The sequence below is a fragment of the Phaenicophaeus curvirostris genome, chromosome 8 (genome assembly GCF_032191515.1).
Source record: "Phaenicophaeus curvirostris isolate KB17595 chromosome 8, BPBGC_Pcur_1.0, whole genome shotgun sequence".
Taxonomy (NCBI): Eukaryota; Metazoa; Chordata; class Aves; order Cuculiformes; family Cuculidae; genus Phaenicophaeus; species Phaenicophaeus curvirostris.
Genome location: NC_091399.1, coordinates 28,210,036 through 28,236,395, shown reverse-complemented (window position 1 = coordinate 28,236,395; position 26,360 = coordinate 28,210,036). Strand labels below are relative to the sequence as shown.

Here is a 26,360-nt window from a genome sequence, read left to right as displayed (position 1 = left end):
GTTTTCCACTTGTCTGAGTACCAACTCCCCCTCTTCTGACATGCCTCCCTCCACCTCGCCCTCCTATTTCCTCTCTTTCCCTCTTAAACACTCCATCATTTAAACCCAATCAAAGCCAGTTGATCTGAAACTCTTCTGAATAGAAATGACCCCATGCTGGGGCCCCGCGGCCCCGTGCGCCGCTTCAGGGGCTGCGCTGAAACCAGGTGGGTGGTAATGGAAGTGCTGACACAGGCTCCTTGACAGCATCGCCACTGCCAGCGCCTGTAATAATCCCTCCCAGCTCCCCCGCAACTCAGTTTCCGCGGCGATTATTTTCCATTCGATGATGGGCTTGCTGTTATTTGTGTACTGATAGCAGATATCTTGTGTGACAAGCCTCTGTTCCTTCCAGCTCAAAAAACAATAATTCAAAGAAAGCCCCATATTAGCTCGGAAATAGCCGAATGCTCACTCTTCTGCCGGCGAGCCCGCACCGCGGCCGATGAGGCTCGCAGAGCCTGACAGTAAGTGGCAGCCAAGGGGCTGCTGAGGGAGGATGACAGAGGTGGGGTGAGGAAGGCAGAGATGGTTCATGTGTCACTGCAAAGCACCCCAGAATAACAGAGGCAAAAGTATTTTGTGATAAAGTGGGGAGCATCGCTCTCCCATCTCCCTGGTGGGCTCCCAGTGCCATTCCCATGGGGCTGCATGCCCTGCAGGGCTCTGCCTTGGATCCTGCTGGGTTTGACCGCAGTCAAAAGGTACGTGGCCTCCCAAAATACTGCAGAGGGGGATGCTGGAGGCCAGGGCATATCCTGCTCCTTCCTGTAGGTCCGTACCCTCCCTCGGCCTCCTGTCCAGCTGTTGGAGATGCAGACCTTGGCTGTGTGGGATGCAGGCTTTGACCATGCAGGATGCGGATCTCAGCTTGCTGCCTGGGGCCAGGCACCCTGGATCCAGCCCCTCCTGCATTTGGTCTGCACAGGGTGGTGGAGAGCCAGATGCTAGCGTGAGCAGAGGGCCGTGAGGTGAATTTAGGTTTATATGGCATGGCTGGGTTCAGCATCTGGCTATAACTGTATCCTCAGCAAAACCTAACTCTGCAAACACCCCACAGGTCGAACAGACCTGCCTTCTCCTAGAGCACGCGCAGTTTGTAGGTCTGTGCATGCATGGAGGGAGCAGATGTCTGGAAAAGTGTTTTTTTCATGTAAAAAAGAGCTTTTGAGGAGTCACTTCTCCACTTTTGCATCACAGTGCACAGCTGCTGCAGGGCACTGGCAGAAACTGGACTCAGACTGTGGTGGACATGGCATGGGGCCACTCCTGCCTTGAGCCCAACAAAGAGGAGCACAGGGATGGGTGACAGCTGGTTTTATACAACCAAGGTGTATAAAACACATGGATAGACTGAGGGACCTCTACTGCATCATGAGCAAGCAGGGGCACAGCAAAGAGCTGAACCCAGACCCTGCATCCCCACCAAGAGCCTGATCCCCAGCACTGCTCCATGGTAGGGTGCCTGGGTTCCCAAGCAATTTAGCAAATGCACCTGCTTCTCCTGAGGTTAAAAACTAGAGAGGGATGCAAGGCAGAAAACCTTGCTAAAATAATGATTTCCTTCCGAAGAAAAGAGTTGCTCTTGTAGCTCTGCCTCCAGGCAAGCTGGATGCTGGAGAGGACTGGTGTAAACTGGCACAGTGCTGCTGCCAAACAACAGCTGGGTATCCAGTCACCAGTGATCCTAGGGGTTGCTCAGTAAAAAAGCATGTTCAAGGAGCACCCTGGGCTCTTCAGAAGCTTGTTACACATCCCGTTAGATCCAGCACCATGTTTCTCCTGGGAGCTGGCAGCCCAGCAGTTGGGAAAGATGAGGAGCCCCTCCGAGCATCCGACCCCACCACTCATGGTCCCAGCCCCAGGTCTCCATCTGCGGAGATCACGGCTGCCCGGTGCGGGGCAGAGGAAGATGGATTGAGCTGGGCAATAATTTAAGAAACTGAGTGAGTCTGTACATCCAATCACTTTACAAATCAGGGGAAAAGGAGAGAGGAGGAAAGGCAGGAGAGGGGGGGAGAAGTGAAAAGGCCGCGCAGGGAAATGCATCACAATTACTGTCTCGGCTCTAATGAGGAGCCTGTCATGAGGCTGTCATCCTGCGGAAAGCCACCTACTCAGAAAGATTCAATAAAAAAGTAGCAGAGAGATAAAAAAGAGATATATTTCAGCCCTTGCTAATATTCTTTTCATTTGTCCCAGCACAAAATAAGATACTGCACTTAACCGGCTCGGTTAAAATGAAAAGGGGGGGGGGGCGGGAAGGGAGCAGCATTGATCAATACCACTAAAAGCCGGGAGACACGGTGATGGAGTGCAATTTTTTTGTCTGTGCTGAAGCATAGCAGAGGCCCGGGCGGGGTAATTTATGATTCGCACGCATGCCGGCTAACTAGAGGCTGACAAGACAATGAATCCTCAATGAGAGGGCCACGGGCCTCTGGGAGAGCTGGAAAGGGAGAGCGTGACAGGGACCTGGAAAGAAGAGGGGAAGAGGAGGTTTGGGATGGGCTGTGGCTCTGTCTGCCCATGGTGCTGCTCCTGGGCTCAATGTAGCTTCACAGGGCAGAGCAGAAACATCTCCCTGGGCTTCACAAGAAATAAATAGAGAAAAGCCAAGAGTAATCCAATGGGCTGTGCTGTCTCTGTCCTTGGACCAAACGGGGACAGCAGGGATCAGCAACAGAGAGATGAACCCTCCTCTGCTCCAGTTTCTCTGATGAGTGCTGGTATGAGCCTGGGCAAGCTCAGGACTGCAGAGCTGGACCTTCCAGCTGCCACCAATCCTCTGCCCTGGCTGCAAAACTGGAGCCTCCTCCAGCCCACTGCCTTGTCTCCAAAACACACAAGTCCTGAGGAGCAGCTGGGTCTCCCTGGCATTTGAGGGTCCCCGGCTCCAGCAAACACAGCATGGTGGAGGTGCTCCTGGGAGCATCCTACAGCTCTGTCCCTCCAGCCTGGGTGTCCTGGAGCACAGCGCACCTCCTTCCCCTACATCCTTCAGTTGTCCTCCATCCCATGGACCTTGTCACGGTGTGACAGCCAAGGCTGCCCAGGCTGTGGACAAATCACCCAGAGCCAGTGGGACCCAGGGACCATGCCTGCAATTCTGCAAATGCTCTGGCCCACAGCCAGTCCTTCCACAACGGGGCTTGTGAAACAAGGCACTGGGATACAGCACACCCCCTGGTAGCCAGGCAGGAGACCCCAGGGCTCTCTCGCCGCCAGTGCTGGACCACAAGTGGGTAATGGCTCTGCCTCTTCCTCATCCCTCTTCCTCAGCTGCCTGGCATGTCTGGGGTTGTGAATTCAAGGCTGCCAGCTGGGTGACATTCACCAGTGGGCAGTGTTTGCAGTTACAAGCGTCACTTTTTATCCCTTGCTGAACCAGTCCCCTGAGCTGGGGTTCCTGCTGGCCTGGTTGGAGAAGGTGCGAGGAGGAGCTGTATTACCTAAGGGCGCCTTGATTATTCATGCTCTGCATCACCTATTTGGATAGGAAGATGTGGAGCAAAATATCTTCTTTAGCTGGCAAAATAACTAGAGAAATTGAGAGTTTCACAGAAACTTCTATGTCTGTCTGGGAACCCATAAGAGAGCTGGACTCCAATGCCCCAGGCTCTTCTGGGGTCTCTGTCATGCTCTGGTTGCTTTATACACACCAGAAACTGGGACACAGTCGTAAGCAGGAGTTACAGCCCTGCACAGAGGCTGGGGGAGTGCTGGATGGTCTTTTACCTCCTGGCCTCATCCCACCACTGTGCATCTGAGTGCCCTGCAAAACCCGTAGGACAATCCTGCACCAGACTTCAACAGCTCAACTCTCGCACTCCCTGTCTTCACCCTCTGCTGGGTCCTTGGCAAGCGATCTGGCCTGGAAACGGGGCTTTGCTTTCACTATTGGCAAGGAAACAAGACCCTATGGAGCCCCCCACCTCCAGTGAGCCCCCAACCCAGTGCAGCACCCTGAGAGAGGCTCCAGCCAGAAGCAGAAGCTTGCATGCTGCCGTGCTGCTCCCATGCCCTTGACTTGGAGGGCAGCCTGTTAAGTTGGTGATATACTGATACGCCTATAATTTGAAGGGGTGATGGGGTAGAGTCTTTCCCTGCCTCCCACCCACTCCCTCCCTCCACTTTCCAGCTCCTCTCCTCCCTTGGGGGTGTGTGGGGCACATATCGAAAACACAGATATTGAACTGTCAAAACTATTTCCTACAAGAAAATAGATTCATCAGCTTGCAGCACGCAGGGTCATTGCCACATTTTCCCCTCGCGCCAGCACCTGCACATGCCGGCGCATACCCAATGCCTCTTCGCAGCACCGGCACTTTAGCTTGTAGCTCAGGGCCCTTAAGTGACTTTGAGAAATGGATAATCGATTATAATTCCACGGGCCTCTCTGCAGATTTATCCAGAGAATGTATAAAAGCCAGGGCTTGGGAGAAGCGGGTCCTTCTGGCCAACATGTCGATTGCCTGTGCTCTCCGTGCCCAGCTCGGAAAATCGCATCCCAAGCACGACTCTGTTTAATCCATCAGTACACAATCAATGCACTCTGTAATCAACTCTTGATCACTTAATTTTACACATGTTGGCTGAATCCCTTTGTTTAATCACTAGATCAGGCCGCCTTGTTGCACTGCCCCCTCCCTGCTTAACCCTCCCTGACCCTCGTCCTCCCCCACCCACACCACAAAACGCAGCCTGGAGCCTTCATTTCACCTTGAGGAAGAGCTCCTATGAATTCAGAGAGCTGTGAGATGGCAAAGGAAGGGCGGAAAGGAAAACAGAAGGAGTGAAAAAATGGAGCTGGAGAGCAAGAAAATATTTTCCCTTCTGTGTCTTACTAGAGCTTGTCCTGGCCATTTCCACCCACATAACAGAAATCTCCACTGGGACTTAAAAGGAGGCTGGATACTGGGATATGTGAACCAAAGGCCTGCAACATCCCCGGAGAAGAGGCACATCGGGGTGTCACTGGCACACGATGGGCACTCATCACACAGCTCCCCCGGCTGCATCTCCCACTCCAGCACCCTCCTCACCCTGTTATTATTTTGACTGTTTTAGCAGCCGAGGCCATTACGAGCATCGGTTCTTGATCTTTCCCTCCCAGAGGCATCCTTGGGAACATTGCTCCCATCTCGCTGGGGTTCATCTTCCTTTTTATGGCAAGAGCACGACCCTTGGGTTGTGAATGCATGTAAACGCAGCTATTTGGCATTTTTAGCGTGATTTGTGTCGCTAGCCTGATGCCACCTCACCCTTCACACATGCTCTGCCGGCACACCAGGGTCAGCATCCAGGGGATGCTCATAGGTGGAGATGTCTGACTGCCCGACATTGAAATGCGCTGAGATTTTGTATGCATGCACCTTATCCTGCTGTCGAATAACCCTTTCCAAGAAGAGTTTGTGGCATTTTAACTGTGTGCAGAGGACCCGAAGGCTCAGAGACAGGGGGACCATACACTTGTAACCCAAACATGGACCATTTGGATGAGCCACATTGGCCATGCAGCACGTTTCTCCTACCCGAGCAGCGCAGCGGTCTGTGATAACCTGGTTAAATCTTCCTTTTTAAAGAGGCCTTGATGCCGCCTCTAATTTGGCACGTGGAGTAACTGCTGCTCACGCTTGCAAGAATAAGGGATGGAATATGCTTGAACAAGAGGGATCTGGAAGCGCAATTGCCAGGGGAGCCTGTAAATGTTAGCTTTGCTCAGGAAACTTGCACAAAACTGCATGTTGACACCAAGGGGCCTGTTGTAGGACAAAGCAGGCACGGATGTTTAAAGAGAATTCCAGTTGCTATCCTATAGCAAATAGTCTTCAAAGAGCCCCTGGAGCTCTCAGCTTCTCAGCATGGAAAGAGGAGCTTGTACAAGATGAAACGCAAATAAATAGTTTACCATAGAAAAGATATCCAAGGCAAAGAGTGAGATGCAAGTTTTAGATCTCACATTAGCCAGCTGGGGTTTTATTGGTCCCCAAGTAAAAGCTGTAAATAAAATACAAACTGAACCTGCATATTGTCAAACTACGTTTAAAGGAAAAAAACAACTTAATTGCACTCCAGAGCACCGAGGGGTGAACTGGTGCACGGTGCATCACAAGGCAGCCCGCAGAGCTGTTAGAAAAGTGTAAATCCAAGAGCTGGACAAGTGGAGCCTTTTACCTTGGGATCTGCTGACAGGCACAGATTACTCTGGCTTTGCTAATGTAGCTCATTCCTGCCCCAGAAACTCTTGGTTAGGGGTTAGTAAGAAGAGAGAGCACCAAATGCTCAGACTGACATCAGTGCTGGGGAGGAAGGATGAGTGGTAGGTGGGATGTTGACAACCAGTCTCCCTGTTTCCAGGTTCCTGTCTGGCCGTAGGGAGCAAAGGTGATGCTGCACTTCAGGAAGACACAGCCCAGGTGACAGGGACAGTGGCTCTGACCAGAATGGGCCACCAGGGAATGGGTGAGTGACCAGAGCATCTTTCCCTCCTGTCCTGATTGCTGAGGGCTCCCTGGGACTCCTGCGCCAGCCTCTGCAGTACTCCTGGGGAGCTCCAGAGTAAGGACAGGTTTTCCCTCCATGTCAGGCTCCCATCCCTTCTGTGAGGAGTTTAGCGGTTCCTTTCATCCACTTTTCCTTTCCACTGCATTCATTCTTTTAGCCTTAATATCCACCGGTATGTTGACAACATCAAAACTAGCCCACCTGGTGCAGCTTTAGGAACCGCTTTTCCCAGCAGATCCATGCTTGGGATCTGGACTGGGCTTCCCTGGAGGTGTTTCACCTTCCCTGGAGGTGTTTAACGGATTGGTGGACGAGGTGCTGAGGGGCATGGTTTAGTGACTGATGGGAATGGTTGGACTCGATGATCCGGTGGGTCTTTTCCAACCTGGTGATTCTTGGATTCACTGGACCACGGTCTGAAGGGCTTTTTTTCCCCAGGGTCTGCACTTGTACAGGGTGGTCTGACTTCCACAGGAACAGGCAAAGCCTGACCACACTACTCTGTCTCCAGAGTCCCTGGCCAGGGTATTCAAGAATCACCTGCCTGGCATCTGCTACTGAACCCGAAAAGGGACAACGTGCTTTGGCTGTACAACAGTCACTCTTCAGCCTATCTAATACTTCTCTTCCTCATCCCCTGGCACAACATGCACTGTTTGGGCTGGGGTTCTGCTGTGCTGGAGCTGGGCGGGACGAGTACTTGCAGGCACGTCGAGAAGACAAGGTAGCATCTCTCCAGCCAGCACTGCAGGGGAGAGGATTGCACCAACCAAGCTGCCCTGACACCTCATGGAACAGACCCTTCCCATGGCCAAGCAAACCCCACACAATTTATTTGCTACCTCCAGACTGTAGGTGGTCAGGGATGATCATAGAATCACCAGGTTGTAAAAGACCCACTGGATCACCGAGTCCAACCATGATGTCCTGGCCTGGAGAGCAAAGTGCCCAAGGGGAGTGTTCAGGAGGAGAACCTGGGCAGAGATGGGATGTGCCCAGGTTGGGAAAAGAAGATAACAGCAAAGCTGGGGATGGGTTTACAAATCCTGGCCATCTGCAGCGAACCATCTAAGAAGAGCAAGAAAGACCTCGCTACAAGCCACCTCAGAGGAGACTGAGCAGAGGGCCAGAGGGGAGCCTCCCCTGCTGCCACCCACGTGCCAACACAGGCGATGACTTTGTCGCATCCCTCCCACCGTTTTCAGGTGGAGGGAGGGAAATAAGAAAAAAAAACCCTACAAAACAACCTGCCAAGGACTAATTAATATTTAATTTACTGCAAAATGTACTTATTATTCGCAAGTAATTGGCTGACTGCACAGCTGTGACCACTAATGAATAGAGGGGGGACAAGATGCAGGGACAGGAGGCAGGCAGGGGGAGCGCAGGGTGGTGTTGTCTTTGATCAGACCCTGCTGCCTGCCTTTAATGTGCATAATAAGAAAACTTAAACAGCTTTGATTTTTTTTTTTTAAGATCTAGAATCGGCTGTGATGCCACTAATGGATTGCGTTTAGCTTATTGCACTGTAATCGCCCTATTATGGCTGCAACTTTAACGAGGGGGGGAAAGAGGACTTTGGAAGATGGCATTTGCAAATAGGTTTGTTGAATAACACTGCTGCTAAACACAGAGAAAACAGGCGAGTCCTGCTTATTGTGATTCCTTGCATAGATTGCCAATACCTGAAGCACTCAGCGTCCCCGTCTCTATTGCCACTTTTCACTCCGTGATTGAACTATGGGCTCATTTAACTCTAAGGACGGGAAATATTTTTTTTACTTGCTAATAGAAGTGTGGCTCGGCTCTGGCCCCAGCGTAGATTTTTAGATCAGTTTATCTTGATGGCTTATTCTGCGGAGAGAGTTAATTTCACCCCAGTGCAGAGTGCTTAAGTGGGATTTAAGTGGTGTGCGAGGCTTGCACTGACCCCTTTGCACAAGGTGAAATCTGCCCTGAGAGCCTCATCTCCCCAGAGAGGGATGCTCAGCATGTGGCAGGGACACATCCTGATGTTTCAACCTCTTAAAGTGCTGCCCGCATCCGTGTTTCCACACATGCTTCTGACCTGGATGGACACAGCTTCTGGAGGCAGGGACACCCTCATCCCTATGTCGTGGGGTGCCTTGGCTGATGCACAAATAAATGTGCCTTTGCTAGGTGGACAGGAGGCAGAGGAGCACGGGGAAAGGATTGAAAGTCCTGGTTTCTCCCTCTTTCTGGGTCCTGACCTGCCCAGACACTCGCAGTTCCCTCCCACGATGGCTGCACTCACTGTAACCATCTTTTTTTTCCCCAGGAGACCAGGAGAACCAGGGCTGCCTTCGCCTTGCTCCGAGCCTCACCCCACCTCTCCTCTCCCCCAATTAAATGCCTGGTGGTGGGTCCAAAGGCTCCTTTAGCTTTATGACGGCACCGAGAGCTCAGGCCAAGTTCCCATCCCACTTCTACTGGTGTAAATCCAAAGCAACTTCACAGACTTCAATGGGGCGAAAGCCAGATCAGCACTTGGCACCTCTGCACCTCTCAGCATCCAAGTCTGTCGCGCGGCGGACCAGGAGACGTGCCGTCATGGTCACCCGCTGCTCCTGCCCCGTGGCTGCCTCTTCCCTCCAGTTAAAGCAAACAGCTCAGCAGACACTGTCCTGGGGAGGCTGCGTCGTGGCAGGCGGCCAGGGGACACAGCAGAGCGGGGAATGGCCCCAGCAGGGGAGAGCAAAGAGGGGACGGAGGACACACACCCTGCGAAGCCATCGAGTGGCTGGACAGAGTTCAAGGAAGGGCATCGGGAAGGATCAGAGGGATGGCAGAGCTACACCTGCATCTCAGCAGAGTGAGCAGTGATGGTCCTGAGCTGCCACGAGCCCCACATATCTCCGTGCAGGGACCTCATGCTTAGCTGGTGGCCTGACACTTCTCCATCCCTCTATGAGGGACCAGCACTGGTGGCTTTCCTACCCGCTGGGGAGAGGCAGAGCAGGCTGGTGCATGCAGCTCTTTGAGGGGTGAGCCTGCTCTGCAAAGTCTAACGTGCGGATGCATGAGAAAAAGGCAGAGTAGAGTGTGAGAAATGAATCCACACAGGTCATACAGCCTCTCTGATGGAAACGTGGTCATCTTGCTGCTCTGCCTAAAAGAAGGTTGAGCAGGGCAAAAGGCAATGCACAGATGGAAGCACATACCTGCACGTGGGTTTTTCCTGTTCCCCCGGCAAGGGGAGCATCCGTGTGGGACACAGTGCTGGCAGAGCTGGGCTGAACTAGCACCATCACCCCAAGCCTGGGAAGCACAGGCAAGAGCTGCTGATGTTGTGGCCACAAAGTTGAAGACACGTTCTTACTTCACCTTCCTTTTTGCTCTATTTAAAATTTTCTTCTTTGAATCAGCTTCAGCTTGGAGTTTGGCTTGGAAGTTTTCTTTGAAATGGGAAGAGCGTTTTTCTCTGAAATGTCACACTGTTTATTAATTGTGCATCAGCACCACAAAAGCACCATCACTGATCCATGAGCCACGCGCTTTCAAGGATGCTGAGGCACAGAAAGAGTTACCTGCTCCCTTCCAACTGTTCCATTAACATCTCTGCCTGATACCCAGCAGCTTTCTGTGTGTGTCGTGTGTGCTGCCCTGCTCCTTCCCTCTTCCCTCCATGCTCTTGTGCTGGCTGGACCAAGAAGCAGTCATTGCTAGAAAATCCTTCCCAAAACCACATTTTTGCCTTGCTCCTGAGTGGCAGATCTTGCAGAAGAAAAGCTGCCACCAGGCATAAGAGTGGAAAAGCAATTTTGGTTGGGCTCTTGGCAAGCTAAGCTGGTATTTGCCTAGTGCTGCTTGATTTTCCTTGCTGGGTGCTGCCTCTCCGACATCAGGAGAGAGGTGGCTGTCAACCCACAGAGTTCTAGTTTGGATTTTATTAAACTTGATCAGAGAGGCACTGGTTTTTTGGTCCTACCTCAAGGCGGCACTCAGTCGGCCCTGAGCATCTGCCAAAATGATAATTAACATGTATTTGATCAGTGCCTTGCGTGTGTGGAGGCTGATGCTTCGTAACCACGAGTGGCCACTGGGAACTGGGTCAGCACTATCGCTGTTTTCCAAAAAACTGCAGCAAAGAGGTGAATATGATATTGTGGCTGTGACACAACACAAGGACTTGGGACCAGAGAAAGCCTGTTTGATCTCACTCATTTTGAGCAATTCCAAGCACAAATACAGGCTGGGTGGAGAATGGATTGAGAGCAGTTCTGAAGAGAAGGACTTGGGGGTGTTGGCGGATGAGAAGCTCAACATGAGTGAGCAATGTGAGCTTGCAGCCCAGACAGCAAAATGTATCTTTGGCTGCATCACAAGAAGCGTGGCCAGCAGCGTGAGGAAGGTGATTCTGCCCCTCTACTCTGCTTGTGTAAGATCCCACTTGGAGTCCTGTGTCCAGCTCTGGAGCCCACAACACAGGGAAGGGATAGATCTGTTGGAATGAATCCAGAGGAGGCCACAAACATGCTCTGAAGGCTGGAGCATCTCCCATACAAGCTGAGAAAGATGAGGTTGTTCAGCCTGGAGAAGAGACGGCTTTGGGGAGACCTTATAGCAGCCTTTCAGTACTTAAAAGGGGTCTATAGGAAAGCTGGGGAGGGGCTCTTTATCAGAGAGTGCAGGGATAGGATGAGGGGGAACAGTTTTAAGCTGAAAGCAGGCAGATATACATTGGATATTAGGAAGAAATACTTTACTGTGGAAGGTGGTGAAGCCCTGGCACAGGTTGCCCAGGAAAGTCGTGGCTGCCCCAGCCCTGGAGGTGTTCAAGGCCAGGTTGGATGGGGCTTCAAGCTACCTGATCCAGTGGGAGGTGTCCCTGCCTATGGCACGGGGGTTGGAACTGTATGGGTTTTAAAGGTTCCTTCAACCTAAACCATTCTATGATTCTGTGATTCTATGATTTTCCCATGCTTTCAGCCCACATTTCCAGAAAGAAGATAAAAATCCCTTGTCCATCCCACGTTTTGATTTCATCTCCCTTCAGTCCACAGGCTCAGTGGGACAGGGACTGTGCGGTGTTCTGCTACTATAGGGATTCCATCTAAGCACTGCCTCAAAAAAAGCATGAATAAGATTATAAATAATACAACAAAATAATAAAACAATATAAATAATGAAAATAATATAAATAATAAAAAAGTCAGTCTCTGGCTCCCAGTCCTCTCCTTGCCTGACCCAACTTTTGTCCTCCTGCTCACTCCTCCCTGCAGTGCCAGAGCTCATGCTCAGCAACAAATTCCAGGTCAACCCCCTCCAAATATCCTCAATATCAGGATTGCAGCTTGGAGATTGACACAAAAATCCAACACAGGCAAAAAAAAAAAAAAATCAACAAAACACCCCAGGGAATTTAAAAATCTGACCAGATAGGCACTATTGATGGAGAAATATAAACGCTGCTATTTTGAAGACAGCTTCGCAAGCCCTAAACCCGAGCTGCAAAGTAGATTGTTGGGTTCGATTTGTCAAACTGGGAGGCTGGCAAGTTTGGGCAGCTTCACAGACTGTGTTTTATGGAACCTTTCAGGAACCCTCAATAAAAAATGTATTAGATTAGTAATTTGAGTCCCAAATGACCAATTTGAAACAATTGCTTTCTTATGATTTTTCTGAAAGTGCCTGTTTTGTGAGAAATTGCTTGAAAAATCAGACAGAGTTTTTAGAGACAATTGTAACAGCACACACGAGGGTTGGGCACGGTGGGTTAGGAGAACATTCATTTAATTGAGAAAGGGGAAAAAATCCTGTATAATGCTTCCTCTGTCTTTCCCTAGCTTCTGCATTATCATAACAAGATTTAATGCTTAAATACTTCTCTAGAAAGGAAAGTACCTCATTCATATTTGAGTGGGAAGAAGGGAGGTGTGGAAGGGGGACATGACTTGCTGAGGTCGTGTGTTTTGAGCACAGCAGGGACAGAAGCCTGGTGCTGGTCCCAGTTCAGGCAGTTGTGGCTCCTTCCCAGCAAAGTGGTTTTCCTCTCCTCTGCTTGGCACAGAGCTGCTGGCATGCGATGTCAGAGGGGCAAGGGGCAGCTGGGCTCTCCGCGGAGATTTATACTGCACAATATGGAGATACATGGTATATATAATTCACAGAAAACTATAAACTATGTTTTATTAATTTTATTACTAAAAAAAGCTAATGAAAACTGTCATTTAAGTACGAGACGCATCCAAAATTAAGTGTACAATGACCTCCCTTTCAACCTAAATTATCCTACAACTCCACAACCTTATGATCATCATCTTCTCTGCCTTCTGGTCTCTGGACTTTAAGGACACTGCTTACAGCACGTGTTCAAGCTTTCTGCCTTGCCCACAGGGCTCAAAGCATGCCTTTGCTATTTATTTAAAGGAAAACTGAGATTCATATTTCACCACTCGATAGCAGGGGCTGAAAATTTAAGAAGGAAAAAAAAAATCCTGAGAGCTTTATGATAAACTTATGAAAATTGGCAATCCTGAGAATGAATCATTCTGTGATACGGCTACCTGGAAGGTATTAAGGAATTAACAGTATACGGCCTAATTCATAGAATCATAGAATCACCAGGTTGGAAAAGACCCACCGGATCATCGAGTCCAACCATTCCTATCAAATACTAAATACTAACCCATGCCCCTCAGCGCCTCATCCACCCATCCCATAAACCCTTCCAGGGAAGGTGACTCAAGCCCCTCCCTGGGCAGCCTGTTCCAGTGCCCAATGACCCTTTCCATGAAAATTTTTTCCTAATGTCCAGCCTAAACCTCCCCTGGTGGAGCTTGAGGCCATTCCCTCTCGTCCTGTCCCCTGTCACTTGGGAGAAGAGCCCAGCTCCCTCCTCTCCACAACCTCCTTTCAGGCAGTTGTAGAGAGCAATGAGGTCTCCCCTCAGCCTCCTCTTCTCCAGGCTAAACACCCCCAGCTCTCTCAGCCATTCCTCATAAGACCTGTTCTCCAGCCCCTTCACCAGCTTCGTTGCTCTTCTCTGGACTCGCTCCAGAGCCTCAATTATGATTATTGATGAGGGCTGGGCTAGTTAGGAAAGGTGTAGAATTTGAAGGAGAACAGGAGAAGCACTAACCTACCATCCATCCCCTTTTCCTTGTCTTGTCTTGTAAATCCTACCTTCACACTCCCTACCCTCCTTCTCGTTTCCCTGCCACACTCCCACTATGCTTTTAATGGCCTCAGTTCCCCATTCATGCTTTGAAAGGAGACCTTGCGCCTTTTCATTAGAAATACAGAAAAAAGAGGGGAGTTGATGGGCCCTTGGTGCCACCTCCAGTCACTGTGCATGCAAACCACATCCCTTCTGCCGTATCCTCCATCCCGTGAACTCCTGCAGTCCAGCATCCCCAAAGCCTAACTGGGGGTTCACATCCCGTTAGGGTGATCAGAGCAAACTGGGGCCTCTGGGCATGACTCCAACCCAAAGTAAATCAACTCAGGTCTGAGAAATAGCAAATAGTTCTTGCAAATACATAATAAATGTGTACGTTTTGATCAGAGGTGAACCCCTGGGCAGCAGGAACAGGGCCATTTTAGGATACCTCCAAGGGTGAAGTGATGGAACAACCTCTCCAGTATCTGTGTCGTTCAATCAACTTGATTATTAATGAAAGTGCAAAAAACCAAATCACTGAAATATCCTTACTCCTACTCTCCTTAATTGCTCCTATTGAAGCAATATTTTTAAACAGACCATTTTTTAAGACAGGAAAATACCAAGTCAGGAGGTTTTGCATAAATGGCAATTTGCAAAACTGCAAAGGTGACATTTTTGACATGAACATTTAACAAAAAATTAATATTTTGTCTCTTTAATAAATGGGTATTTGCAAGAGAGAATCCATTATAAAAAAGGAGCTAACGCAAGGTTCTTGAAGCCATTTCCATCAATTGCTATAAGACTTATATGTAAATATGTTAATGGTACTATTAATAATTTAATGGGGGCATGGCAAGCTGTGTTTACATAATAAATATGATTAAGTGTTTCCTTCCAATGAAGTTGCTGAACTGTCGCGCTACCCCAGGTTATTATCAACATGGCTTTAAAATGTTAATCAGACAATCAGAAGGAAATAGTCCCCATCCCTGATGGACCATCCAAGTTGTTTTAAACACAGCCCCCTGTCACTATGCCAGCCAGTCCCAAAAACCTCCCACGACTGCCGCAGCGTTACCAGAAGAGGTGTGGAGATTTGCTAAAAAGCTTGGACAATATTTTATATCTGATATTATTTTTTACAAGGGTGGACTAACACCAGCCACTTGAATGAAATCACTTCAGATTTACTTGAGTGTAATTGAGAAGAAAATCTGGTCTGAGATAATTAAGTTGCTGAATATGCTTATTGCTCCTTAAATCCACTGTGCACAGAGCAGGGAGAATTACAGTCGTTGGGTGGTGGGAATGAAACAATATCTGGGATGATGGGGGGGAGGCTGCAAACTCCAGCAAACTCCTATCTCCTTGCTGGATCAGGGTCCAGGATCCTCCTTTGCTCGAGCATCACCACCACTCTAAATGCTTGCTTAAGTTTTTTGATGAAGCTGCTCTGAAGCTGCATGCGATGGAGGGGTCGTGGCTGCTACAGCGGAGCCCCAGGCTTGCTCATTAAACCCACCTTGCCTGCTTCCAGCAAAAGCCTTTAGTGTGAGTAGGCAAGGGACAGAAAGGGTTAATTTAACCGCAGTGCAAGGCCAATCACGCTGAGGTGTCAAACTATAATTTTATATTAGGGCCTGTAATAGTTACTAGAGTTTTACTACAATAACTACATGTCCAAGCAGAGTTTAATGAGAAAATCTATAGTTTTGCTATGGTATTTTCTCTTAGTTTGCATAATTCCCTGAATGCAACCCAGTAAAGCTTTTGACCCGAGATAATAAAAAGGTGATAAAAATGGGCTGTAAAATCCAGCATATACATACATATATATATCTTAAACAGCCACTACAAAGTTATGGGTAATTTCCACAAGATAAGATGACACAAAACCCCTTCTTCCGATGCAATTAATTCAGGACAGGACAAAACTAAATTAAACTAACAAATTTAAACCACAAGTAACCCCAGAATTGTGGGTCACAGACCTCACCCTGCCTGAAATCAGCTTGGGTGCCTTAGAGGTAGGATCTGCCTTGAGGAGGTTTAGGCTGGGTGCCTTGGGAGTATGGACACAGGCTGGAGCCGCACGTCGTGGAGAGGGGTGGGAATTCTGCAGATGGGAGCAGCCCCTGGCTGGAGAGCTAATTCTCAGGGTTTAATTCATACTCTATGTACTAGAAATAGAAGCAGGCTGAAGCACTGTACCAATCGCTGGACAGACAGACAGAAAGAATGATGGTAAGATGTGGCACTGTAGGCTTTCCTCCCAAGGACCAACCTGGGAGAGGGCAGCTGATGGACAGTCAGTTTGGATGCTCAAATCGTGCCTGCACCACTCCAGGTTTCATTTGAGGCAGATTACTTCTGTCTCGTGCGTTCTGAATTACAAAGCACCGTCCAGTGCTCTGTGCATGTCAGAGCTCCCTGTGTTATTATCCCTTCCTCCCAGGTGGAAAACCTGGAATGCAGCTAAAGGAAACTCAACCAGGGAAGCCGTGGAAGAGCTGGAAGACCAGCTTTTAAACCCAGTCTTGGATGTGTTAAGAAATACATATGGGGAAAACGTTACTTATTCAGAACCCACATGACAGGAGCCCCTGCAGGAAGGTCCCAGCCAAGGGCCACGCGTGGCTGGGCAGAGGGAGCGCATTTAAAAACATCAGTAGCTAACTGAGGAGCAAACCCAGCAGTGTGGCTCTGGTGGGTGCTACTGGCTCTGAGCAGGAATGGCACTGAGTTTAGAAATGGCCTGTGGGCTCCAACTTGCCCATGGAAACACATCTCTTTGGGTTGTAAGAGCTTGTGAACTGCATCATTTCATCACCCACAGGCTTCACACTGAGCTATTCCTGTCAATTAGGTTATTTCCTACAAATATCAGGTCCAGATTTACTCTTGTGAGCCCCATCTACCCCTCCAAACACCATAACCTCTCTGCAAGGCAGTGGGAACATCTGTGCCTGGCTCAGTGAGGTGTGGGGACCGTTTATTTCCATGAAGACTTTACCAAGGGAGACGCAGGTCTGGGACATGAGTTTGCAGGTACCTGCTCCCCACTTTTGACCTCAGTTAAACCTCTTTTCCCTCTCCCCTTGTCCACATGGGTGTGATCACCAAGCCAGAGCCCAGCTGAGTGCAGGCTGGGGAGGGAGGGAGGAGGCTCCTTAGCTGAAAGGCACGTGAGAAGGACACATTAAATCATCACACATTCTCTCTGCATTTCCTCCTCCACCCTGCGGCTGGTTACAAGGAGGTTTGGCTTGTAAATACAGCAGTAACTTTCTCCATAAAAGTCAGCCTTTACTCTTAGCCAGAGCCATCAAGGTATGGCACAACCCAGCGCTTGGGATCTAATAATAACAGCATCTTTCACTGCTACGGCACCTCCTGCCCCGAAGGCCACCACGGGGCTTCACGAGCACACTCTGTGTATTTGGATCTCATCCTGAAAAACACTCTCTTTCAGGGATGGGCAGAAAAAGTTGTTTGCAGGCAGAATTCAGGGAAGGCAAGGCAGAAAGAGCTGCAGTGCCACGCATTCGGGACAAGTTGGTGAACGTGAAATATGCCTTGGAAATTTTTATGTGCGAAAGCAGTTTTGCTTTGGATTCTACATCAGCCGGAAGACAGAACGTTTCATACATCTGACCTTGAAGCACCTGCTGCAAACACAAAGCACGGCTGGCAGCTCCCATTCCCACCTCCTTTCCCCACTCCGAGGGTCTTGGTGCAGGTGAAGGTGCTTGGGCTGGGCTGCCACCTCAACTAGAGCAGCAGGAGGGAAGCGCAAGGTGGGTTGGACGTGCCAGGTGCTGCCTGCCCCGACTGGTGGCCCCTGAGGTTCATCTCCATTGGGTCCGTCTCTCTGGCAAGCTCCTGGCTCTCTGTCACCCTGCCAGCTCTGGGCTGTCCCTCTCCCGTTCCCCCATCAATCACCCACAACGGGGATGATGTGTTAATGTTTTTCCTATAGACAGACACATTATGTTTCCACACTGCCTCTGCACACGCCGTGTTTACGCCCCTTCTCCCTCCGGGGAGTAAATCAAGCAAATTGATGCGAGCCATGATTAATTGTGTATCTCGGACCAATCTTTTACTGAGTCCCTCACACGGGCAGGTTGCTTCTCCCCCCTCTTCCTCCCCGACGAACAGGGGAGAGGAGACGGTGCTCCGCTCGCTCCCTCTCGTGCAGTTTGACGGATAGAGCCTGCCCGGGACGCGGCGAGATAAATTTGAAAGGCCTGCGCTGGGCTGTCAGCGTTAAAGATGATGAATGTGGGAGGTGAGGCGGGAGGGACCCGCCGAGCTCGGCGTAATGGATAGGGCTCCTCGGGAATGGATGCTCGCCCGGCGATTCTGCGTTAATCTCCGGGCTCTGCCGAGGTGCCGCCGACTGATAACAAGGAAATAGGAATGACAACAATTTTTAGCCGAGAGATTCTTCACAAAAATGCCAGCCTGCTGGAGGTCTGACAGGCCCTGATTGAATGGGAGAAGGGAGGGGGGGAGCCTGCGAGCATCTCTTGACTAACATGCAAAAGATGGATCATTTCATTCCCCTGCCTGACCATCCACATTTATTATCATTTCCCTTAATTCTGCCTCGCTTAGGTACCTGTCAGCACTGTTTCTCTTCCAAGGGCCAACTGATCGGATCTGAGCAGGGCTGGAGCCCCCATCCCTCCAGCATGGGAAGCAGGAGCATCCCTGCTGTGCTAGACAGCATCACGGACACGGCCGTCCTGCCCTTGGCTTGGATGGATGGATGGATGGATGGATGGACGGACAGAACACCAAGACAGGCTTTGCTCCCTGGCATGGACCCAGGGCACTGCGTTCCAGGGCTTTCTCTGCCTGAGGGCATGAGCCACAGTGGGATCCCTTCTCTCTCTTTCCTCTGCCGGCAGTGTTTTCTGTCTTCTCCAAGCCACCCTATCATGATCACAAGGTTGGTCTCGCACGCTGGGAGCGCTTCGTTGGGGCTCAGCCTTTACTCACTCACCCCTAGCTGCTTCTAGCCCAGCTCCCCCCCACCCCCCCCCACTGTGTTTAAGCTGATAGCTTTGCCCAGGTTCTGTGAAACACCTCTCTGCATCACATTTTGCTCAAGCAGTGGGAAACAACAACTGGAGGAAGCAGAGTGAGTTCTCACCTGACCAGAGCTCGGCAGGTAGGGATATTGGTGTGGCTGCAGAAGTCCCAACTTCTCCTGGGACAAATCTCTGGATGTGATGTGGTGCCTGAAATACCTCCTGGCTAGGCTGGTGGTATCTGGCCCACCAGGCATCACCTGGGTCCCTGACCACCCTGGGGACAACCTCACAGAGTGCTTGCCCAGCCAAAAGTCCTGGCAAGGGCTCCTGCAACCACTGAGAGTTGCTGAGGTCCAAGAAGAGCTGGCTGCAGCAGAGCGTGGAGAGGATGAGACTGTTGTATCTCTGCCCTGTTGCATCTCCAGCCCTCCTGGCCACAGGGAGAGGACAGAGCTTGCTGAGTCCCAGCACTGCAGCAGCAAGTACTGAGAGCAGCCTCTCATCTGCTCTTTGCAGCCCAGACGCCACAGCAGAGGGGCACAGTTGTAATGCTTAGGGAAGGGTGGCAGCCTCTTTGGATCCAGCTGTACCACATCAGGGAGAGAAAGGGAATCCCTGGAGGCAATTTCCCAAGTGCCAAAGGCTGCACAGAGGACCCTGGAGGTGACGCTCGAGCTATGGCACTGACCGGAGAGAGGACAGCTCAGGTGGGACAGGCACAGGAAAGGGGGCACTGGAAGGCAGTGGCACAGCTGGCTGCCTTGCAGAGGGTTATGATGGACAGGAGCTTTCCCAACAAAACATGCAGCGCTCTGAGATCTACCTCTCATGCGCCTGGGTCGTCCTCAGGTCACGCGAGCACCCACAGCAGGAGCTTGGCACCTCCAGGGTTTTTCATTGCTGAGTCGGAGCCATCAGGTGGGGAAATCACCATGTTTAACAGCAAACACCTGGCCATACCAGGCTGGGCAGCTGCAAGTATGAATTTCATTCTTGCGATTAGGTGGCACACGGACACCAGACTGTCCTCAAATCTCATCCCCTCAAGTGCTCTCGGGCTGACCTGCACCATCTTCCTCTCCTTGCAGCCTCCTCTTCCCCTCCTCATGTCTCTCCCTCTGTAGACAGCGCTGGGTCCTTAATGACCCTGATCATACAACTATTTTCTGGCCACACATAAATGCTTTCATTCCCCCCTCCTCCTCACCCCTGACTGCCATTGCCGTATTAAAAAGCAACCCGCTGCTGGGAATACATTAGTGACTTGCAGCAGATCCTTCTTTGCAAGGATAATTACAAAAAATAGAGGGACAATAACTATTAATATTTTATTGCAGTATTTAATGAGCTAAAGCAAATCGTCTTGCACTCCACTGGAACGACATGCTTTGTCATTCTTACATTCCTTCCATCATTTTCCCCAGCTCCCCATCTGAGAAGCCCTCCCTGCTTTCAAGTCTTGCTCACTCAGTGCAATTTATATTTCCTCTAAGCTGCTTTTCTCCAACTTGAAAAACGACCTTGCTACTTTCTGGGGCTGGGGAGATCTCCCTGCCAGTGGTTCAGCCTCCAGACCTGTCCACTGGTACCAAATAAGTCCCAGGGAAAGAGCAACCCCCTTTATTTTAGCAGAGAACAGCTGCCCTTTCATCTCAGGTGTTTATTGTCTCCATTTCACATGCAAGTAAAAGGCTTCCAGAGGTTAAAAAAAGGAGTTTTAAAAGCACTTTGGGACTCTGAGGGACTTGTGTCCTTGCTTTTGAAAGCCCCAGTGACACGGGTCACCCACAGCTCGAAGGGGAGTCAGTGTCCAAGCAGCAGATGGAGACTCAGCCTGGCCGTCAGCCCGTGCCCCGTCCGTGCCCGAGGGCAGCAGCACCACTGTGCACGCTCAAAGCCAGGGCCAGACGGGTCTCGCTCACCCTCGAGAGGGTGAGTAGGGCTGCTGCCGTCCATGGGTAACACTCGTTCCTCACTCCATCAGCTAAGCTCGCTTGTGAGTCCACAGACTGGCAGAGGGACAGTGGTGGAGCCCTGACCCCAGAGCAGGCTTGCTCCCACCTGGCAAACCCACTGCGTTCTCATCCCTTCCCCACTGCCAGCCCATCGGGAATGCTGAGGACGTGTTTTGGAAGGCTCACTGAGGCTAATCACTCAGCATAACTCTGGTTTGGGCTACTCTTCCTGGGAGCAAAGGGTTTCAGGAGTGTTCTGCAGGGGACCAAGGATGCCAAGACAGCCTCAGGCATCTACAACTGTGCACACCAGAGACCTCCCAGTGTTCAGCTCCTGTGGGCATGGACCCGTGGTGTGCACCCCCTGGGGCTGCTGGGGAAACACCAAGATGTCGGTGTCTGCTTTTGTATTTCCCTAAGTTCCTTGATGCCTGCTTTTTGATCCATTCTGACAGAGGAAAAAAATGCCATACAAGTAGTTCTATGTATTAGTTCTATATAATATTATGGTTATATTTACATATATACATACAGTTATATATATATCATAGAATCATAGAATCACCAGGTTGGAAAAGACCCACTGGATCATTGAGTCCAACCATTCCTATCAAACACTAAACCATGCCCCTCAGCACCTCGTCCACCCGTCCCTTAAACACCTCCAGGGAAGGTGACTCAACCCCCTCCCTGGGCAGCCTGATTATATGAATATAATCATGTTGTTCCTATATAGATTTTTTTCCTCTCTCTCTCCAAGCCTCTGTAACAGTTCTGCAGGTTCCTATATATAAGCCCCAGTGATCCGAATCCAAGAAAACTGTGTCCCAATCACTTAAAATCTTCCTAATGCTCAAACATTCCTCCCTCTCTGCAGCAAGTTCATCACTTTTGAAACCCACACCTTTGAGATATCCTGGCCTCCCAGGCAATGACCATTTGTGTCTCAACTGCCTCCTGGTCACTCCCCTCCTTGGATAATGTAAGCTTGCAGGGGCAAGACCCGAAATTACAGAGTAAAGCGCTTTGTTCAGGGTGGCAATGACCCTGGGAAGGGTGTTACCATAAAGCTCTGTCATCTTCTCAATGTCAGGTCATGCTACCGTGCCGGCCATGCACCGAGCAGCAGGCTGAACCCACTTCAACAAGAAGATGCTCAAGGGAAAGGGACTATTCAGGCAGAGGAGCACAAAGCCAAACCACTACAGTTATATTAGTATATCCCCACTGCATGCCCAAGAGATAAAGTTACCCTGTGTGTAACGTCTTGTCACACACGTGCCAAAGTCAATTAGGCTTCAAGAACGCACACAGCCCTGAAAAAGTGTCCAACCCAAACAGACCTGAAACAAGATGCTTTCATTTTAAAAAGACTTGGTAAGGTAAAATAAATGCTGGAGTTGTTATTGGCCTTCAGTGTGAGTAACTGATTTTCTTTCCTCCCAAGATGCTGAAAATATATTATGGGTACACACGTATGTGTCCATGGGGATGTAAGTGTATTTGTAACATTCCCATTCACCAGCAGCATTCAAAGAGCTGATGACTGGCACAGAAGAAGGATAAAAGGGAGACAGAGGTGAGCAGCATCAGTGTCCAAAGAGCAAAACAGAAGAAGCAGCAGCAGCATCACTGGTAAAGCCAAGGGGGTTGTTTTGACTGCTTCACTGACTACAACACAAGACCAGGTGCTCAATGGGGATCACTTAGTTGCTGATTTACATCAGCTGAGGGGCTGAGCCAAGGATTTCAAGCTGATGGGGCGCTATTAATGATGCTGGTCATTGCAGTCAATAGGCAACCATATAGTAAGAGCGCTCAAATCTCTTTCTCCAGCTCTCACAGGTGGGCTAATGGGACAGGGGACATGGGGAGCAGTTTCCCCATCCTCCAGAAATAAATAATCGCTCCCCCAGCCTCCATGAGTGGAGCAGAGATTTAATGTGCTGACAGCCTGCATTTTTTACCTTTAGTCAATACAAGAAAGGCCCCAAGACTATGATTCCCAACATCTGGATTCCATCAATATGTGATCTGTCATGATGTATCGGCATCCCTCCCTCTCTCCAGATTGAGCAATGCGGCTGGTTTTATTAATACGTCAAATACATTATCCGTGTAATACACTTGTCTGCCTCTGCCCTCCCGCTGCTCCTGCACAGCAGATTTGAATGTATGATGAATCAGTTTGCATTACACATCTGTACGTCATAATTTGTCAGGATTAATAGAACTGTGTGCATGGGTGGGGGGGGGGGGAGCGGGAGGGAGCGCGTCATGTGTGTTTAGTGCAGAGATGTCTGTATCACTTATTTATCTCTGCTCAGGCCACTGGGTTCCCGGAAAACAGCGAACGCGGCATGTCTGGGAATCGCTGAGCAACCCAGAGCGCTCTCGCAGGCACAACCCTGCCCACTTGCTGCTCCAGCTGAGGGGCTGCAGGAAAAAGGATGAGGATGGTACTTTGGGTGCCTCTGACACACTGGAGTTTCCCTGGCCCCGTGCGCTGAGTCCCTGCACACTGTGTCAGGCACCAACAACAGGAAGGGGACGCAGGGCTCCCTGTCTTCCTCCCGGTTCTGCCAGCCTTGTTCCATGACCCTGAAGCGCAACTCCTTGTCTCAGTTTCCTTGTGCATGACATCTACCTCTGCCCTCACTGCCAGTTCCCTATGTGACTCACAGAAAGTAATTTATTTTCACTGTGCAAATGAATTTTGGTCTCAATTTCTTATGAGGAAGAGGTGCTGGGAGCGATGCACAGGTGAAGAGCATGTCCAGAGCCAAAGCCAGCAGGTACGAGCTCTGCTTTTCCTAAAACCCGGTGAAATACGCCGAAGAAACAGGCCGGGGCTCAGCGGGAGGCACCGATGCCGTCTCACCTTTACATACAGCATGTTTGTTTGTAGCTCTGCAGCTGGACTTTGGTTTGCCCCTGTAAAACACCAATTTCAGCTATAAACTTTATTTACAGTATATTACACAGGATTTAGTGGGATCCATAAAGATCAGAGAACAGAACTAACCACGCCGTTGCTTCCCAGTGGTGACCCAGCAAGATGGGTGGAAGAAGCCTGCAAGGAGGGTGCCAGCTTCCCTGCTGCATCACCCAGCAGACACAGAGAACCACTGCCTACATCCCTCAGGGCCCCAGGGGCTGCACACCCTGGGGTCGGACACCCCGTCCACAGCATCGTGTCAGATGTCTCTCGAGCACACTCCTAATGAGCTTGTATGTCCCCCCAGGACAGCCCAGCGCCATGCAGAGCTCCTGTCTCATGTCCTGGAAGCAAGACAGCCCCGCTACGCTCTGTCTCATTAGCACTGCCTCTCACCAGGGCTAATTATCCCAGCTGTTAGTTCATCTCTCTCTGCCCAGCATGGCATGGCCAAGAGGAGGAGGTTTGAGGTCTCCTTGCTGCTTTTGTGCTGGGTCTTGGTCCCAGTGCTGACAGTAACACCACTGGGACCACAACATCTAGTCCTGGGTGGCTCCCAGTGAGCCACAAAGCTGCCCATCTCGGTGCACTGAAATGCGGGATTTCAGGATATGAGCCAAGGCAGGGATCACCTGGAGCTGGAGTTGGGCCAGAAGGGAGAAGGTGGTGAGCAGATCTCAGTGCACCAACACACCTGCCTGCTGCCCCTCATGCTTCTTCAGCCACCTCATTTCCACTGCATGAATTAAAAGGTGGTGGGTGACCACTAAAGACCTGCACTGTCTAAATACAATGTAAGGTATTAGTGTTATGGATAATTATAAATTGTCTTGAGTTAAGAACAGTGATAGTTTATGGTATTATCATTCCTGTTCAAAGCGCTGCTCAGGGAAGTGCCCTGGAGGTGTTAAAAAACTGTGTAGACATGGTACTTTAGGACATGGTTTAGTAGGAGTAGGTTATTCTCCCTCTGTATCGGCACTGGGGAGACCGCTCCTCGAATCCTGTGTTCAGTTCTGGGCCCCTCACCACAAGAAGGATGTTGAGGCTCTGGAGCGAGTCCAGAGAAGAGCAACAAAGCTGGTGAAGGGGCTGGAGAACAGGCCTTATGAGGAACGGCTGAGAGAGCTGGGGGTGTTTAGCCTGGAGAAGAGGAGGCTGAGGGGAGACCTCATTGCTCTCTACAGCTACCTGAAAGGAGGGTGTGGAGAGGAGGGAGCTGGGCTCTTCTCCCAAGTGACAGGGGACAAGACGAGAGGGAATGGCCTCAAGCTCCACCAGAGGAGGTTTAGGCTGGACATTAGGAAAAAATTTTTCATGGAAAGGGTGATTGGGCACTGGAACAGGCTGCCCAGGGAGGGGGTTGAGTCCCCTTCCCTGGAGGGGTTTAAAAGACAGGTGGATGAGGCGCTGAGGGACATGGTTTAGTGATTGATGGGAATGGTTGGACTCAATGATCCAGTGGGTCTTTTCCAACCTAGTGATTCTATGATTTTATGATTCTATGGTTGGACTGGATGCTCTTTGAGGTCTTTTCTAACTTTAGTGATTCCATGACTCTAAGTCCCGGCTTAGCAACGTCCCCTACCTTCAAACCCCTGACCCTGCTGCAAGCCCCAAATCCACCCTCTTCTGATGGTTCCTCAGCGGGGTTCAACCTGGCTTTCTCCATGGAAACATAAACCATGTCCTCAGGGGTCCCCACGATTTCCTTTGCTGGGGCCACCTCATGACCCATCCACGCCAGGGCTGGTGCCACCCTTCCTCCTCTGTGGTCCAGAGGACACTGCTGCAAGTCCATCTCTTCCCTGTGGCCACTGTGTGGCTGAGCCCTGTCCCCCTCCTCCCGGTGTCGCTTCCTGAGTGCGGCTGGAGGACGTGACGTCAGGGTCCCTTAATGGGCAGCAGTCACCTCGCTTTAATAACAGCTCCCAGAAACAATTGTACATTTACAACCCAGCGAGCGAGCTTGGCACGCTGAGCCCGCTCCCCTTCCAAGACTTAATTTGATTTTGACATATTGGCTTGAGATTAAAGGGCTCTCATAAAAAAGAAAAAAATAAAAAACAACACCAAAAAAAACCCAAACACACACATGGATCCAGCCCCTCCACTGCCCCCTTTTCAGAACTCAAGAAAAAGTGCTAACATTGTAATATTTTAAGTAGAGAAAATCCAAGTGTGCTTTACCCCCTGCTGGCTCTTATGCTGGGCTTATAAAAATTAAGTGGAAACCTACACAGCTGTAGGCTATAAATCCTTTGTCGCTAACGCAGCCAGGCCTGGTACCTGCCTCCAAAAAGAATTAAAAAAAAGAGAAAATAAATGCAAACTCCAAAAAGCAAGTGGCCAAAAGAGATGCATGGGGCTGGCCAGGCTCAGGAGTGGCCACCGGACCCTGGGGACATCCCTGTGGCCAAGGGAATGTGCCTGTGGAGCTGTGGGGGGGAGGAGGAGTGGGGAAAGGGGGAGAGTGCCGATGCATCAGGGAGAACACAGCAAAGCAGTAAGAGCCCTCTCGGCTGAAGATCAATTAGCATCAATTACTGACTTCATTTAATTGTCGTAGAAGATGAATTTGTCATTTTTAGTCTGGAATTAATGGGAGACCTTCAACTTTCCCTTGGCAGCCCCAGGAGGTCACTGCGTATTTTTTTTTTCTCATTTTGCACGGGGAAGAAATGTGGCAGCGGGGAGGAGAGGCAAGAATCACCTATCCCCATCCATCCCCATCCATCCTTTCTCATCCC

The 26,360-nt window shown here is 50.2% G+C and overlaps 2 protein-coding genes across 4 annotated transcripts in view; both read right to left on the bottom strand.

The window, feature by feature from the left end:
* The window catches only part of RPS8 (ribosomal protein S8), a 145,746-nt gene extending 143,854 nt beyond the window's left edge, over nucleotides 1-1,892 (bottom strand). Inside the window, exon 1 of the mRNA XM_069862997.1 lies at nucleotides 1,887-1,892. Within this exon, the coding sequence (XP_069719098.1) occupies nucleotides 1,887-1,890 (4 nt within the window). The 5' untranslated portion in view covers nucleotides 1,891-1,892. The remainder of the gene's footprint in view (nucleotides 1-1,886) is intronic.
* RNF220 (ring finger protein 220) overlaps nucleotides 1-26,360 on the bottom strand; it is a 229,797-nt gene that overhangs the window by 93,516 nt on the left and 109,921 nt on the right. The window lies entirely within an intron of this gene.